The sequence below is a fragment of the Tenrec ecaudatus genome, chromosome 16 (genome assembly GCF_050624435.1).
Source record: "Tenrec ecaudatus isolate mTenEca1 chromosome 16, mTenEca1.hap1, whole genome shotgun sequence".
NCBI lineage: Eukaryota > Metazoa > Chordata > Mammalia > Afrosoricida > Tenrecidae > Tenrec > Tenrec ecaudatus.
The window spans coordinates 9348963-9366849 of record NC_134545.1 but is presented as its reverse complement, the minus strand read 5'-3'; the positions used below and the strand labels follow the sequence as shown (position 1 = coordinate 9366849).

Genomic DNA, 17887 nt, shown 5'->3' with positions numbered 1-17887 from the left:
CCTGCACCGCCACCACACACAAAAATGTCCCAGAGCCATGACAATTGCCTCAAACCTAGAAACAGGAGAATTGGTCGCTCCCTTAAAGAGGTGACTCATAGATGATGGCTTGTTATTGAATTGCTTTGAAGGGTCCCTGTGAGAGAAAACTAAGAGATAATGACTGCTCACTATCTCTGTGTCTCTCCATATGTATTTTAATTTGGCCCATCGCCTTCACAAGGGGCTATTGCAGAACTATGTACGTGACCGAGCCCTCCTTCTGGTAGACCCATGGTGCCCTCCGCCCCTGGTTTCACAGAAGATGGCCCTTTAATCTTTCACTGTTTCCCACAACTGCCCAAAGTTCCTCAGTGTGAGTGTACAGTGGCAGAACTCAACGTTAGAACTCGAGAAGTGGGCATTTCTCTAGAACGCGGCTTTGTGTGGCGATGGGTGAAGGAGGGAGACTCGGTCAGGGGAGCCATCTAACAGCTGTGATACATCGATGACAAGAACTCTCATCATTTGACTCTTAACTTCTTAAAATTGGTTTCCACTAAACCGCCCGTCACTCCATCTCAGGAGTGGAGTGGGACCCTCCAAAGAGATCCTCCATGTCCTGCCTCACTCTGCTCCGTGGAGACCTTTCTAGAAGTTCTGGGGCTCTTTATGGCACTAAGGCTGGCCCTGGAGGCTTTTAGCGCTTCTGGTGGCAACTGGAAGGCATTTAGAACACTATAATTGCATACAAACAAGATGATTATTTTGTTTATGTGCAGAAATCATTAACTAATATTCATTCCGTTAGCCAAGTCTAAAAAGCTGAACAAGAGTCCCCTTCTGTAAAATAAGAAAGCAGTTGACTTTGAAAGGTGTGTGAGCGTGTTGAAAGTTGTAGGTTGAGAGCCTGATTGGTAAGTTCCCTCACTAGTAAACTGGGAGGGCAGAACCTGCCTTGTGACAATGGGATGATGTATTTAAGACATTTACTTCCGTTCTTGCACGTAGTATTTAGAATATCGCTAATATCATTATTAAACAAGGTGACTGCATAACAACCTGTTATTAAGTGAATGACTGAGAGTCTGGAAAAGTTGGTAGCGCCTAAAATTCAATCTGGAACATAGAGGGAAACATGATACTTTGTTGAATGCTCCGTGAGTATCGTTTGAAAGTTACACTAGGATAAGGTTCGTTTGTGGCTCTGTGGTGTGGTGAGGCAATGTGTTGGATTGTGGGAACCCCCAAAAAAGATGGGCAGATGATTACTCAGCACTTGAAGCTGAAAGAACGACTGAGTGTGTAGCCGTTACTGCGCGAGCCTTAGTGAACAGCATGCCTGCTCTTTCAGGATTCTCACGTTCCCTCCTTCCTCATAAATGCCTTTCCTAGCCGTTCACACTTACACAGTGAACTCTCCCAGGACCCCATAAAGCTTTCCGACCCCAGTTGGCCTTTGAAAGCAAGACATCAAGGTGCCTCTTTCACTTGTGGTGTGGCTCGGCAGCACTAAGGGTCCAGGGTCTGGTTTTGCCCCCAGCGGTGGGCAGGAGTCCATGGGTCACCCAGTGAGCATTCTCCGCAGCATCAAGAGAAGGTGCTGGTGCACCGAGTGGCGCGTTAACGTTCGCTGGTTTCAACAAGGAGCCCTGGTGGCTTAAGTTAAGTAACGCAGCTGCCAACCGAAAGCTTGATCGTTTGACCCCACCAGCAGCTCTGCAGGAGAAAGACCAAGCGATTTACTCTTGTAAAGATTGCAGCCTAGAAATTGATGTATGTATGGATTGTGGTAAGAGTTGTATGAGTCCCTAATAAAATGTCAAAAAGATTGCAGCCTAGAAACCAGATGGGGGCAGTTCTGTGCCATCAACAGCCTCGAGGCTGGCTGGCCTCTATTTCATGCAGAGTAATGATAAAAACAATATTTAGCATTGAGAGCTTACTCTTCTGTTTTGGGGTTCTCCCCCACCCCATATCAGTACAGTGGCCTTAAACCTGGTCATCATATGGTAGCGGTGGGCATGGGGACTGGTCCTATTTTGGCCTTGAGAACACGTGGACCAGGGCTGGGTTAGACCAGCACCCCATCTAGTCCTTACTCCTAGAGTGGAGCAATGCAAAGAGATGCGTGAGAAAGGAAAGGCAAACATCTTCACAGATTTCCTCTGCACAACTTCCGAAATTCACTCAGGAGGGTTCCTCTGTTCACAGGCATCAGAAGTTGAGAGACAGCTCTCCATGCAAGTCCACGCTCTGAGAGAAGACTTCCGGGAGAAAAACTCGTCCACCAACCAGCACATCATTCGGCTGGAGAGTCTGCAGGCTGAGGTGAATCTCCCACGTGGCAATGCTGGGGGATGAAAGTGCTTTTCTCATTGGAGGGCCTGCACTGGAGTTTTCTGACTGGGGCGGGGGTGCTCTGAACCAGGGAACAAAGCCGCCTCCATAGAAGTGTGACTACAATCACCATAGACAGGGCTATGAAGTGCTAAATGGGGAACATGTGGCCCATGCCCCTCTGGGGGGCCTGTTTGTTACCTGGGAAATCAAGTTGTGGAGGGACTGCTTCCATTTCCTGCCGAGGGGATTGAAATCATGAGTGACCTGCCTTTTGCTGAGTATGTTGGCCCCTCCAAAGCCTTGCCCAGTTTAGCCCACTTGACCATGGGCTGGCCAGGGGGCAGCATGGACTCAGCCACACATGGCTTAGATTTCTAAGCTGCTCGTCTTGAAGGGCGGGCCCTGGAAGTACTTGCCTCAGAGGGTCGTTGAGAGTTCATATGTGGGACGCACATGGTGTGGTGACTCAGAGAGGCCAGAAAAAATGTCAGCCAGGGTCTGAGGCACCAAGTAGACAGGAGGGAAGAGGGGAGGGAGGGAGGAAGTAGCACCCAAGGGTTAAACCAGTGAGAATCCAGTTGTGGGAGGTACGGAGAGCAGGAGGGCCTTCTCACTACCCCAAACTGGCCCTCCCTGGGGAGGCTTCCGCCTACTCACCTCCTCAGATCCCCGGGCTAAGTGTTCCAACAGCAGCCAAGTAGAGCATTGAAGGGCAGCCAGGCTCCCTCTGAATGCTCACCCCACTGTGCTGTGGCGTGGGCTCCAGAAGCCCACCCTGGCTAGGCTGCTTCCCTGATCCATCAATCGCCTGAAGACAGTTTTTTCCTACAACCTATCAATATCTTCTCTTTTCTCCTGCCTCCCACCCTCTGCCCTCTTCCCTTCCCTTGGAATTCCCCCTGGCACTGAGCAGCAGGTTCTTGAAGTAAGTAGAGACTGCTCACTCGCTCGCTCGCTTGCTCGCGTGGGGTTGGTTTAGCATGCGTGTCTGTGACCGCTTGTGTGCATGATTTGCCCGTCAGGTGCCTCGGTTGGCCAGGCTTTGAGTCCTTCCACTGCCCGTCTTCCTCTTCCCCCCTCCTCCTCCATCTTTCTTCTCGACTCCGGGGCATTCCTACGAACGCTCACTGACAGCATTGGTGATGAGTTTCAGGGTGTGTTGGGAGAGGTGAGGGAGTTGGCGGCCTATTGCCAATTCCTTGCTTCATTTCGGTATCACCACTGTTTTTAAAAGCAAGGTCAGACCTGCATTGCCTCATGACTTCACCGAGTGGCACTTGGGAGGACAAAGATGATCCCCGGGGAAGAGAAGTCAAGGTCAGAGGGTAGTTACGTGTAAATTAACTAGAGTATGAACTCCCTTCCCGGGAATAACTTTGCTTCCGCGTCAGGAAGAGTGGGCACATTCACCAAAGGCACCTGCTGCCTTTGGTCCCTCACCCAGGTGCACACTTGAGAGACAGTCTCTTTGTCCAGCCAGATACCCAATCTCTCTGGACAAAGACCACATACTTCGCTTCCCTAGGATGGCATCCTATCTGATTGAAGGGTGGCCAGGGGAGATCTATGCCCAGCACACAGAATGCGACCACAGAGTGAAAATCGCCCAAATGCCCAGGGGACGAGTGGGCGGGGCTCACTCAATTAGAGTCTCTCTCTCCCGGAAGAACTCTGAGGCTGACGCACAGAACGTCACCAAATCAAAGCCTCAGGAATTGAAATCCAGGCCGGCCCAGAGCACATGGGAACATCCTAATTAACCACGGGGAAGAGACTGTTTACAACCAGAAGCTGGCTGAGAAATTGTTCCAGTAGGGGACTGGTAAATGCATGGGAGGAGCCAGGAGACCTGCAGGGCTGAGAAGCCAGAAAGCAGTGGCAGACCTAGCGAGGCACTCTGTCGCCTGAGCCTGGGAGAAAGCCGACCAAATGCCTCGCTGCCTTGCACCCCTGGGAAGCCAGGGGGACTAATCTCCGTTTTCTCACTGACACTGGAGAGACTAGACCTTCCTACACAAACGTGTCTCTCTGGAGGCTGGCTAGGTACTCCACAGACTATCCCAGATAATAAGAGCAAAGGATTGGCTTTGATTCACAAGTGCAATGAACAATGGGCAGGCAATCAGTCACTTGTGTCTCTGACAGGTCACTGCCCGGGACTCAGGCAGGCAGACTCGGGGACAACTTTGTCCATTCCTACACTGACTCAGGGCTGAGCTCCGAGGCAGCCAGAACAGCAGTGGGGAAGGAGAGTGGGAATCCCGGGTATAGGACAAGGGAAAGGAAAGAGTAGGACTGTGGGCTCTCGGGGTAAAGCTGGGGGCAGACTGGAAAGGTGGGGCCCTGGTGGTTATCTCTGGAATTTCCAGAGCCCTGGCCTTCCTTCCTCTGCCTGGCATCGGACATTCCAGTTTCCCGAAAGCTGGCTCCCACCCCTTCCCCGACAGGTTTCTAGAGGGGAGGAGTTTTCTCTTGAGCCTAGGATTGCACAGCATTTTCACGGAGTCAGGGCACAGAACCCCAGGACAGCACACGCGCCTGGAGGTGGGAGTGGGGGTGATGGTCAGTGGTGGAGCGAAGCAAGTCAGCCCAGAGTTACCCCACACCACCCCTGTGGCTCTCCACCCTTTCAGATAAAGATGCTGTCGGATCGGAAGCGGGAGCTGGAGCATCGCCTAAGTAGCACCTTGGAGGAGAACGACCTGCTCCAGGGGACCGTGGAGGAGTTGCAGGACCGGGTGCTGATCCTGGAGCGGCAGAGCCACGACAAAGACCTACAGGTATGTGCAGAGACAGGCCCTGGCTGGAAGGCCAGCACCCCTCCCCCCAGGTCCGGGGTAGGTGGCACTGAGGTCCCCAAGGGCCCTCTGGCCCTACCCCAGGAAAGTGTACCCCTAGGTCTTCCCTCCAGCTTGTTTCCGTCCTGTCCCCTGGCGGGTGGAGCAGCGCTGTGGGGTTCTTTTTGGCTGTTGGACATGGCCGGGGGCCTGGGAGGCTCCTGCCAGAAGATCTCAGGGAACCTGGGGCTTTCTGTGCTCACCTGGCAGTACCCTGTGCTCCTGCTCTGGTGGGCACAGAGAGAACCAAGAAATCGCCCACTGAACACAGCAAGACGCTGTTTCTGCTCTGGTGACTGCCACAGGAGGCACAGGCTGACCCCTCTGTGTGCCTAATTATATCCCTTTGTTCTCTCTCTCAAGGGAAGTGCTCAGCGACCATATTTGTACTTACTTGAGAACTGCCATTAGGCCTCCACTGAGTCCCCAAGCCCTCACTTGACAAGCAGCCACCCCTCAAAATAAAAAGATTAAAACACCCTCAGCTTCCCCAGAACCAAGAGTAGCAGTTGCAGCCAAGGAAGCTGTGCCGGGCCAGCCTCGAGCAACTGAGACCAGCGGCCAGCGGGACACCCCTTCCCTGAGAATGTGGGACCAGCATCACCCACACAGAGCTGGGCCACGGTGTACCAGGTGGTTCCTGTCCAAAGCATTGGCCACTGAGGGTGCCCGCTGAGTTCAAGTGTATGTTGTTCAGGAAAGCCAGGGCTCTGGGTAAAGAAAGGGCATCTCAGATTAAGATTTGTTAGCTAAGCTATCATCTGAGTGATTAACCTATTTGAGGACTATTGGCAGCTCTCCTCCTCACGCCCTCCATGTTTTCTATGTCCTCCCTGAGCTCTGAGAAGGACTTAGAAGATGTTTAAAAGAAAGTGGGGTTGACTGAAACCTCAGTTTTCAAGAGGGGAAAGAGTTCTTTTCATTTCAGGGCTGGTGGTGGTGGTGTGTATGGAACAAAGAAGTTGCCGTTTGTCCGTGTCCACTTCACTGACACTAATGGCATTTTGCGTGTCATGCAACCATCACTGCTGTCCATTTCCAATTTTATTCATCACTTTGAACAGAAACTCAGGATTCTGTAAGCAATAGCTCCTCCCTCCCCTTCCCACCTGCCTCTGGAAACCACCAGCCAACCTTGCCTCTCAGTGTTGGCCCATTCTAGGTACTTCATGTAGGTGGACGCGTAGTTTCCCCGTCATTTGTAGTTTGGGTCCTTCTGTTTGTGTGAAAACCTCCTTAAGCTGTTAATGGAGCCCAGTGCCTTCCAGAAAGCCCTGTCTGTTGTTGACATGGTCAGAATTGATACGGAACTAATTCCAGCACACTCAAGTCAACCAAACCAAGCCTGCTGCTGTCAGGGTTGATTTCTGGGGGCCTTACGTGTGTTGAGTAGGACTCAACTCCGTAGGATTTTCAGGGATGAGACCTTTCAAAAGTAGACCCCCCCAGAACTTTCTTCCAAGGCACCTCTGGGTGGGTTCGTAGTGAGTAGTCAGTGCTTAACTATTCCACGACTCAGAGACTCTGCTCATGTGATAGCCTCCTGGCTCTAAATCTGACTTGTAAAACATAGACCGAGTGACCCTAAATGGTATAGGAACCCATGGCTGTCAACTCTTTTCCTCAGACAAGTGGTGAGAGAGAGGCTGAGCAGGTGGGGCGACAGGCCTGCGCCCTCCCGTGACCCATGCCACAACCAGGGTCATTCCGCTGTATCTGCAGTGCTGTATGTGGGTCTGCTGCTCACAAGTTCTGCTGTCAGAAGGATGTCTTCTAAAGTCACTAATCACATGCCACTCTTATTTTATTCTGATAACAGGTATTAAGAATTATTCATTTCTGAGCACCCTGCCCATAGCTAGCATTTGCTAAACATGTAATACCTAGTCCATGGGTCCATGAGCAGTGGGCAGAGCTCATCAGCTGGGGGCACAGATGAGACGCACTGTGGGCCAGCCCAGAGAGCAGGATGTGGCGTCCAAGCTAGCTCTGACTCGGTTCCCACGCGTGTCAGGTGAAGGGGATGTCCCCACCTCCGCTGACTCCGAAGAGCTTGAGTGTTGTGAGTTCTTACACTTGGCCAGGGACTCAGACACAGGCATTTGTGGAAGCACAGTGTCATCTCTGTCTGTCCTACAAAGTGCGGCATTCTTTATCCTAGGGCGCTCGCATACAGACAGCTAGCCTCTCCTCTGATTTGCTTTTCCGCATCTGCCCACTTAGTAGATTGGCTCCTGACCCGAGAGTGCAGACCTGACCTGATCATACTGTTACACTTAATTAAGCACCTTTGAATGTGCATGAGTAATTGAACTAATTTTGTCCAGGGCCGAAGTATTTGTACTTGTCTGAGCTGAACTTCTCCTGCTGAGATGTGGAGTTGTCTAGAAAATAATCGTCAAACATTTTGCCAGTTTAATTTACTGCTTGCAACTCTGTGCCAAATGCTTCCTGGGAATGCCTTTTCTGCCTTTTTAAAGCCCTGATTTCTCCTCTCTGAATTTCCTCTGACCTGGGGTTGGAGAAGTTCCCGCCAGACCAGCAGGTACTGCTGATCCACGGGAAGCATGCAAAGCAGGCCTGCCAATGCCTTTTTCTCTTTCTGAGCAGCTGAGCTCCAAGCCCTTGCTAGTTAGGACTCATTCCGCCCACTGAGGCCATTAGTCACCCGTGTCCTGATACCGACTGGCAAAGGTGAGACTTCCAGGGCGCCTAGCGGATTGGCTGAAGGCCTTGCCGGTGAGATTATTCCATTTAGGAGAACTTAGCTCTGAGGAGCTGCCACTGCCTCCTGGTCTCTCCAGCTCTGTTGACAGCCCAAGGCCACTTGGCCAAGAACCTGGCAAAGACCAATACAGGGTCAAGCCTAGAAAGGCCAACTTATAAAAGACAAATTCATTCCATTTAAATCTCAGGCAGGCCTTCCTCCATCCAATCTTCTAATACTGGTCCGATAGGGGTACGACGGGGCGGTCCCCAAATACAGGACAGGGTCTCGCACTCGGATACAGGCCTAGTCATAGTGCTATGGTGAGTACGCTGCCTGGAATGTCTGTGGCGAGGTCTGTCTGTGAAAAGCAGGGCTGTCGTAGTGAGGGGCGCACAAATGCCTGGCTTCCAGCGGCCACGTGCAGTCCTCTCGTTACACTCAGCAGTGACGGCCTCACCGGGTGGAGGGGCCCAGCTGCCGGCACCACCCTGAAGGGCTCATGGAGAGAGGGGCGGCGTATCTGTCCATAGGCAGTCATCCTGGGCTGCTGTGCCCTCTGCACCACTAGTATCAATCACCCCCTTCTCGGGGCCTCACTCAGTTGTATCATCGGGAACCTAAGATGGTAGCTGGTTCATCTCTGGCCCTGCCAGCTCTAGAATGCCAGATTCTGGGAATCATTTACAAAACAAGAGAAACTCAAGAGGCTGGAAAGCAGAGACTCTGCAAGAGACGGCGACACCAGCGTTCATTGCAGCACTGTTCCCAACAGCCAAAGGGTGGAAGCCGCCTCAGTGCCCGGATGGATGGGCAAGCAGAATGCAGCGTGTGTACAATGGCGCGCTCCTCGGCCAGGAGAAGAAATGACGCCCTGAGGCCTGCCCAGCATGAGTGGCAATCGAAGACATTATGCTGAGTGAAATGAGTCAAACACAAGAAGAAAAATATTATCCGGCGGGGGGAGAAAAACATCATCCAACCTCCCATATATACAGAGGATTTTTTAGAAGACCTAGAGATATATGCCAGAGTTTATTAGTGCTTACCAAGGAAAGGAAAGAGCAGAGAAACGGTTAATGACGATTAGGGCAGGCGTGGGGTGCTGTCCATGAATTAAGGGCAAGGTTACACAGCTGCTCATTGTAGGTCACTGAGTTGCAAACCTTTAAATCATTGATTTGGCAAATATTATGTGTTCCATTTCCAGCAACAGTTGGGGGCGGGGGGAGAGAAGCTACCGAGGCTGTGCTTACGTACAATCAAACACCATGGTTTGCGGTCCTGGCTTTGTAGGTTTAGGGGATGTTTTCATGAGCCAGGCCAGTTCTTGGCCTAACAATGTGGTTAGTACTTCTGCTCCAGCTCTTATCTCAACAGTAGCTTCGCTTACCTGGGGAAAATGTCTGCCTTAAACATGTTCGTTTTTTTAAATCATTTTATTAGGGCTCGTACAGCTCTTATCACAACCTATACATAAATCAAATGTGTAAAGCACATTAGTGCATTCGTTACCCTCATCATTCTCAAAACAGTTGCTCTCCATGTAAGCCCCTGGCATCAGATCCTCATTTTTCCCCCTTCTTCTTCCCTCATGAACCCTTGATAATTTAGAAATTACTATTTTGTCATATCTTACACTGTCTGACATCTCCCTTCACCCACTTATCTGTTGTCTGTCTCCCAGGGAGGAGGTTATATGTAGATCCTTGTAATCGGTTCCCCCTCTCTACCCCACCCTCCCACCACCCTCCCGGTATCACCACTCTCAGCACTGGTCCTGAGGGGATCATCTGTCCTGGATTCCCTGTGTTTCCAGTTCCTGTCTGTACCAGTGTACCTCCTCAGATTTGTAAGGTAGAATTGGGATCATGATAGTGGGGAAGGGGTGAAGCATTTAGGAGCTAGAGGAAAGTTGTACGTTTCATCACTGCTACACTGCACCCTGACTGGCTCGTGTCCTCCCGCGGCCCTTCCATAGGGGAAAACATGCTGTTTTTTGAAGAACTCTCTGTATGGGATCAAACAGCCAATCAAAAGATAATCTAGGAGAGGTAGCGATTTAATGAGGAACAAGTCAGGAAAAGGTGAGACTAGTTGCACCATTCAAAGTAGGTGATCTTGGCACTCACTTGTACATATGACTCGATTGGTGTATGTTTGGCTGTGTGCATTCTCAACCAAACAGCATTTTTTTTTAATGGAGAAAGATTTGGCAAAGTGTAAAGGATGTATAATGTATGAGGGAGCTTCAGAAAGTTCATATGGAAAACCACCCATCTTACCCACTTAAATCCCCCTTATCCATAAATTTTTGAAGCCCTCTTATATGTAAGGAATCAGCTTGCAGGATGGACGATATCTGGAAGGAATTTCTCTATGTAATTCCCTCTTTCTGGCCTTCAGGAAGGACTGCCAAAGAACAAGTGGCTGCCTAGGCAGGAAGAAGGACTCAGGTTAGGCAAGGGGAGATATGAGAGCGAGTGGTAGAACTCTGGGACTTCTGCAGAACTCGGGAGAACAGATTAGCATCTCCTCAGCCTGTGGTGAACAAAGGGTGGAGAAGTGGACACAGTACTGGACCATGAGTCATGGGTCCAGCTCTGCTTCACAAGGGTCTGGTGAAAGTCACATTTTACCTGCAGCTCAACTCCTTGGTCTGGGCAACAAGGGATCAGGTGACACCTAGGGATGGGATGCCCTGAGCCTGAAACTTATCTTTACAATGTGACAAATGACACAGATCTTGTTCTTACCCCCTTGAGTTAAAAAACTGGTATTACGAAGAGTTTGGAGTTGTTCCAAACCCAATCCTAGCTTCTTTCTAAATACCCATTTCCCCTCATTTTTTATCATTAAAATATAGCATATATACTAGGGTTTCCCCCCCCCCCCAAATGGAATTAAGTTGGGTGGAGCAGAGCTTTTGTGGTGTTCCTGCTAGGAGAGCATCCAATAAGTTGCTATGAGTTAGTACACCCCGTGGCATCACCTGGGAAGGTTCTCTCTGCTCACAGTTATTTTTTTTGTAAAAGCAGCTTCACTCTAACTTTGTATTTTGTGAGGTTCGATTTAAGAGAACCGTGTGTGGCTGTGAAATTTTGTGTCCTGCTTGGGAAAATTGCCACAGAAATTGTTGAAATGTTGAGCACAGCTTACACGGACAACGCTATGGGAAAAAGTCCAGTGTATAAGTGGCTTTCTCATTTCAAAAGAGGAGAAAATGTTGATTCATGACAAACGTCATTCTGGACAAAAATGTCAACTTGTAGTGCATTTGGAATTCATTCCACCAGGTCAGACTGTTAATCAAGCTTTCTATTTAGAGGTTCTGAAATATTTGTGTTAAATTGTATGACAAAAAAGGCCTGATATGTGGAAGATGGGGGACTGGTTTTGCCACCACAACAGCACACCTGCTCACACAGCCATCTCAGTGCACCAGTTTTGGGGGAAACAAACCAGCATGCCTCTCTTGCTTCATGCACCTTCCTCGAATGACAAGAAACATGAAAGGACAGCAATTTGATGACATAGAAGAGGTGGGGGGACGACGAAAGAGGGAGGTCTGTCAGCCATTCAAACAGATGAGTTTGAAAATCATTTCGAAGAATGGAACTGCAGATTTGACAAATGTATTAAGCATTGTGGAGAGTACTTTGAAGGTGATAAGGTTGTTTTCTAAAATAAAAAAATTTAATACATAGCTTTGGGGGAAAAATTATGGGGATTTTTTGGGGGTATCCCCTCGTATATTAAAGTGCAGAGATCTGAAGAGGGTAAATATGCCCCAGGAGGGCATTTCAATTGCGGTTTGGATGGAGACCAGTGACTTTACCATGGAGTGCCAGGAGAACAACAAATCTTTCTTGGAAGAAGTACAGCCAGAATGCTCCTTAGAGGCAAGGAAGGCGGGATGTATTTTGGACATGTTATTTGGAGAGACCAGTCCCTGGAAAAGGGCACCATGCTTGGTAAAGTCGAGGGACAGTGAAAAAGAGGAAGACTCTCAACAAGATGGATTGATACAGTGGCTGTAACAACGGGCTGGAACGTAAACAGCAGTTGTGAAGACGGCCCGGGATTTGCCGGTGCTTCGTTCTGTTGTACAAAGATAGGGTCGCTGTGAGTCGCAGTTGACTTGCTGGCATCTAACCACCACCAGTCGGATCCAGACACAACATCGTCCATACCTCAGACACCAACCCTCCCTGCCAACACCTGGCCAATTCCTCCGCTGGCAGTCACGTGCACACTCTCTGTCCGACTTCTGGTGAGCCTGTGCCTGTGAGAGCCATCCATGTTGTGCCATTGGGTCCTTTGTTGCTGCGGTGTAGCATTCTCACAGGAATCTGCCACCGGTTACGTACTCATCCTGTCCATATCGGCATTTGAACTGTTTCCCATTCAAAGGCATGATGCCGAATGCTCTGAGGATCCTGTCTGAACACTTGGCCACGTGGGCAGTCGTTTCTGTTGGGTCCACACCTAAGAGATGCAAGGACAGTGACTAAGGGCTTGGCTGCTGGCAGAAAGGTCTGTGACGTGCACGCCAGCCCCTCTGTGAGAGAAAGAGCAAGATGCAGCCGTCCGCTTCCATGAAGATGACACGTTGGAAAGCCCTGTGAGTCCCTGTCCTGTCTCACAGGATCTTTCTGAGTCAATCAACTGGATGACGGTGTGGGGCTAAAAGATTTAACCTCACTGCCATCAAGTCCATTCCAACTCATAGCAACCCCACGACAGAACGCATCTGCCCCTGAGGGTGTCCGCGACTGTACTAAGCCCCCGGGGAGCGGCTGTGGCTTCCAATGGCTGGTGGCCCTGTGGTCAGCAGCCTACCATAGCCACTCCTCCCCCAGGGCTCCAGGGCCTTCAAAGGCTACCCGCTGGCTACTGTGATCCCTACAAAATGAACATGACTGCACCAACACCATCGAGTACTCAGTGCTCAGGATTTCAAATCACCGTGTCATGAAATTTCCAACCATTTTTGCTGAGTCAAGAAACAAATGAAAATAGGCCCACATATTGCAGTTGGTTGATAAGCTTTTGAGTTTGCATTTCATCCGTAAATCTGTTCCCCCCTCATTCCTCCTGGAATCTGTTAGCAAAGAAACAGTTGCAAAAAAGAGGAAACAGTTGCTGCCCCTCAGGGTCCCCCAGTCTAGAGTCTCCTAACACCCTGATAGCATCTGAGAGGCCTCTCTCCTATAGGATTGAGAGAAGCAGCCAGTTAGGGTTGGGATGTATGTATGTACGTATGTGTGTGTGTAGGTGTGCACACACATAAGTGCTGATGCTTGGCCTACCTGACCACCATCATTTCCTTGTCGTTGAAAGCTGCATCAGAGCCAAGTGGAGCTCCAGGAGGTGCGCCTCTCCTACCGGCAGCTGCAGGTGAAGGTGGAAGAACTGACGGAAGAGAGGAGTCTGCAGAGTTCTGCCGCCACCAGCACCTCCCTCCTGTCAGAGATAGAGCAGAGCATGGAGGCTGAGGAGCTGGAGCAGGAGAGGGAGCAGGTGCCCATCAGCATCCCTCACCCCTTCCCAAGGGAGACCCGGGTCGAGCCCTGGACTCCAGAGGCCTACCCGCCCTCCTGCTCAGGGCCTGTGATGCCAGCTGTCAGGAAGCAGCAGGTTCCTGGCCCTCCCTCTCCACACCCATGTCCACTGAGGCGTTAAGAGCAGAACGGCCAGAGGACAGTGTCATAGGCTCAGCCATGTGCATCAGCCTCCTGTGTGGACTGACCACGCTCTAGAACGTTGGTGATCCATCCACTCCACCCACTCGGCTTTTCATGCCACCCGTAACTATTCATCCCCGAAGCACTGTCTCATTCTGCCAGAAAGACTGCTTCCATAAGGCAGTCCTGTAGATGGCCGGTGGCAGTGACCAACAGACAGGAAGAGAAAGAACCGTGTGTCCATATGGACGACATACTGGAGGTTCCCTGGTGGCACAGGAGGTTCACTGTTGGGCAGCTAACTGCAAGGTCGGCAGTTCAAACCCACTAGCCACTCAGAGACCCTGTGGAGCAGCTCCACTATGTCTCAGACGGTTGCCGTGAGTTAGAATTGACTCGATGGCAGCTAGTTGTGCAGATACATATTTTGCCCAAAAGAAGTATCAGTGCTTCTTGGGACAGGCGGGTGGCCTAAGACAAAGAGAGAGAAAGCTCCCTTTCCCAGAACCGGTGCACTGGGTTCCGTCCTCTCGGGAACCCATAGGCAAGAGTTGTCTCTGTCCTTTGCAGCTGAGGCTGCAGCTCTGGGAAGCCTACTGCCAGGTGCGCTACCTCTGCTCCCACCTTCGTGGAAACGACAGCGCTGACTCGGCCGTCTCCACGGACTCCTCCATGGACGAGTCCTCCGAAACCTCATCCGCCAAGGACGTGCCAGCTGGCAGCTTGCGCACTGCCCTCAGCGAGCTCAAGCGACTGATACAGAGCACCGTCGATGGCATGGAGCCCACGGTAGGTGCCTCAGCCGGGGTGCTGAGACCCAGAGCAGGAGCAGAGGTGGGCCCTGCTGATGCCCCCGTTACTGGTCTGAGAGTACTGGGTCCTAGGGCCAGGGGTCCCAGGGAGAAGGCTCCAGATGCTCCCCCTGCCGCCACGAGACACAGTGTGCTGGTGCCAGTGGCTGGTTACCCTTCAGAGCCCGAAGAGCTGAATTACGTGAGTTGAGACAGCTGAGCTCAAGTGCACAGGCCTTTTAGAATTCCAGATCCTGGGGCCCTCCCAGAGGGTGGTTCCCCCGGCACAGAGGGCCGCTGGCTGCAGCTTCACCCTCCTGCCATGTGCCAGGGCTCCAGACTACCGGGGTTTCATTTTCTGACACAGCAGTTGTGTCTCTCGGAGGTGAACCTGGGCGGTAGGGTGCTCTGGGGATTTGACTGATGGGGCAGTTGCCAAGGCCTAGGGAGGCCAGCCTCGGTGAGGGAGAGTGAGTCTGTGCCATTCCACGCAGACCAGTCCCTTCCCACGAGCTCCGACAAGAAGGAACATCTCACACAGCCCCGGAAATGGGACATCTCCAGCTGTTGTTTGCAAGAGCAGCTTTCCGCCCTAACTTTCTTTCTGCACCCCCTCTCCTCTCCTTCCTGCCCTCCCTGTTCCCGTCACCATCCCTCCCCCCCCACCCCTTCTCTCACCTCACACCCCCGCCCCTTCTCTCACCTCACACTCTGCCCTCAGAGTTCCCGGAGGATTGAGGATGACTCCTTAGAAGAACAGATAAGGCAGACCAGTGAGGACTCAAGAGCCCTCAGGGAGCTCATGGAGGGAGAGAGGGGTAAACTGAGGCAAAGCCTAGAAGAGCTGCAGCAACTCCACAGCCAGGTGAGCTCCCCAATGTGCAGTCCAGGGCAGGGAATGTGCACGGGGCTGGGACTCTCCCTGGACCTGCTCCTCCCCACTTGCATTGGAGAGGGGGCTTCCCTCCAAAAGACCTCAGGACTGCGACCTAAAATCGAGGTGAGCTGGTGTCTGCAGGAAAGGGAACCAACCAGCCCTCGGGGTGACCCCAAAGTAAAGTTGGCAGAGGTGCAGCTAGCCTGCCCTCCTCTCCTCTAGAACACACTCCTTCCTGCCCCCAGAGCCAGAGGCCGGCAGCGCGGGCTGGCCAGTGAAAAGCCCCGGTTCCCCAAACACAATGGGGTGCTCCTTCCAAGAGCTGCTGGGCAGGCATGCCCCCACCTTATACCTCCCTCCCCACAGAGGCCTGCTGTTTGCCTGTGAAAGAACTCCAGACAGCTGCCCCTGTCCTCTCCTTGTTTGGAGTGCTGGAGAGATGTGACTGCAGTCAGCTCTGGAAAGATGTAGAGGGCCGAGGAGCAGCCCCACTCAGAAAGGGGCTTCTAGAATTTTCTAGGACATGAAGCCTCCTCCTTCTGGCTAGGGCCATGTGCAAGTCCCTCCTCCTGTGGGCACCCTGCCCATGGGTCCTTTGAGACCCCGCCCCTACCCAGCCTGTCCCTCTCTTTCCCTGTCCACAGCGCTTCATCTCTTCTTGCGACACAAGGTTTCTGAGCCTGGACTAAAGCTAGGCCTCTGCTTCAGTCAGGTCTTACAGTTACCAGACTTCTAGAAATAAGTTCCCGGTTTTGTCCTGTTCATATCCATCCTCTCAGAAAACAGGGGGAGGCCCACCCACCACCAGGACTGCTCTTCTTTCTGTGAGGACAGATGCTGTTTAGAGCCGGGGCTGGTCCTGGCCATACCCTGGGAGGTTAGGCTGGAGCTGGGCAGGGGGAGGCCGTGCTAGAACTTGTGATTCTAGGTGGGAGTGGTTCTAACTCAGGGTCAGATCCCCCTATCTTGGGAAGAATTAAGAAGGCTGGATTCCCATGTGCTCAGATTTTATATTAGAAGGGACTTCTGCTCTCCTCCTCCTCCTCCTCCTCCTCCTCCTCAAGCTCTTGCTGCTGGCTGCTGTTTGTTCCTTCACCTCTGCTCCTCAGAGGAGAGCCTCCCATTTGTAAACAAAAGAAAACGGTGGTTGGTGAGAGTCAGCCTGGTGCCGGAACTCCTTAGGAAGCTGCCTCCACCAGGAACCAAAAACCAAACCCGCTGCCCGTGAGTCAGTTCAAACTCATAGTGACCCGATAGGGCAGAGTCAAGACCATCACTCTGCAGAAGTATAAAGCCTCATCTTTATCCCTAGGAGCGACTACTGATTTTGAACTGCTGACCTCACGGTTAACAGCCCATTGTAACCACTGCGCCACCAGGGCGCCTTCAAAATTCCCCTCCTTACTGGTTTCAGCCAAGTTCCATGGACCTCCTTTCAAATAATCCACAGAGCAGATGGACACAGGGCCCACTGGTGGTCATCTCTCCCCTAATGCTCAATGCAGGAGACCTTCCCCCAGAGAGGCCCCCGGGGATGGGGTGCAGATCAGAGTGAGCTTGAGGTGGCTGCCTTCACCGCAGCGGTCACACGACCCAGGTTAGCAGCCGCAGAGCATGGCTTGGCTGAGAGGCACCGGCCAGCGGGACTCTCAGGATGGGGGCAGGCAGAACTGCTCTGAACCCTGGTGGGACATGGTGAGGGGGACCAAGGTTCCACCCAACAACACCTCACCGCCCAAAGGGTCCCTGCTCAGAGCCCACTGCTTCCCCACCTGAGTAAACACTCTTCTCCCAGAGGCAAAAGGTATAGGGCCTGGGACATCGCAAAACTGCCAGAAGCTTAATCACACGTTTAACGAGAAAGCATCAGTGTAATGTAACAGGCTGGCCGAGGGGAGACCACAGCCTGACCCGGAAGCCAGCCTGTGCCATTCTCCGGCCGCCTTAGCACCCAAGTCCCAGCTCCGTGCCCTTGTGTGGCCAGCATGGGCCTCCGCTCCCCCACAGCTCACCTGTCTGTTCAGGGCCCCTGGTGACAGCTGCAGGAGGCTCGGTGGGAAAGCCTAGGCCTGGTGTTGGAATCCTTTACGAGCCTGCACGCCAGCGACTCCAGAACTGGACTCGGAAACACAAGAGAACCTTCTGGGGTGCACTCCAGGCCTCACTAGAACAACTTGCACACCCCGGCACGCTCCCTTCCTGCCGCACGCAGCCAGTGCCCGCTCTGGCCTCCCTACTCTCACACAGCCTTTGGGGGTCGCTGCCCTTTGTCCTTGCCCCTGCCTTACTCCGACTGATTGGAATTGATCCTCCTGAAGCAGGACTTGAAATTGGCATATCCTTCTAGTCACCTAGAATCTAGTGACTTCTCAGCTGGCTCCCTATTATCAAGAAATGGGAAGCCTTGGGCCTACATGGCCGCCTGGTCTCTGTTCTTCCCTCCCTCCACCACCCCCCTCCCCGTGTTAGCAGTGAGAACATAGGCCTCTGGAGGGGTGTGGCACACCTGCCCGAGTGTTTCCACACCTGGGGCTGGTCTCCCGCGCTCTCTGCCTGCAAGACCCTCCCCTCCCAGCTGCATGCAGCTCAACTCCATTAGCCCTCAAGTGCCCCTCGGCACCCTGGGGAGCACCCCCTTCCCCTGCCATTGTGACCCTCATTCATAT

The 17887-nt window shown here is 52.2% G+C and overlaps 1 protein-coding gene across 2 annotated transcripts in view; it reads left to right on the top strand.

Annotated features, from left to right (window-relative positions):
- BICDL1 (BICD family like cargo adaptor 1) overlaps positions 1–17887 on the top strand; it is an 82177-nt gene that overhangs the window by 56586 nt on the left and 7704 nt on the right. The window contains exons 3-7 of one of the 2 annotated variants that reach the window (XM_075533899.1): positions 2194–2310; positions 4956–5102; positions 13210–13389; positions 14124–14342; positions 15066–15209. In XM_075533899.1, coding sequence (XP_075390014.1) covers positions 2194–2310; positions 4956–5102; positions 13210–13389; positions 14124–14342; positions 15066–15209 — 807 coding nt within the window. The remainder of the gene's footprint in view (positions 1–2193; positions 2311–4955; positions 5103–13209; positions 13390–14123; positions 14343–15065; positions 15210–17887) is intronic. The other variant, XM_075533900.1, reaches the window with a different exon arrangement.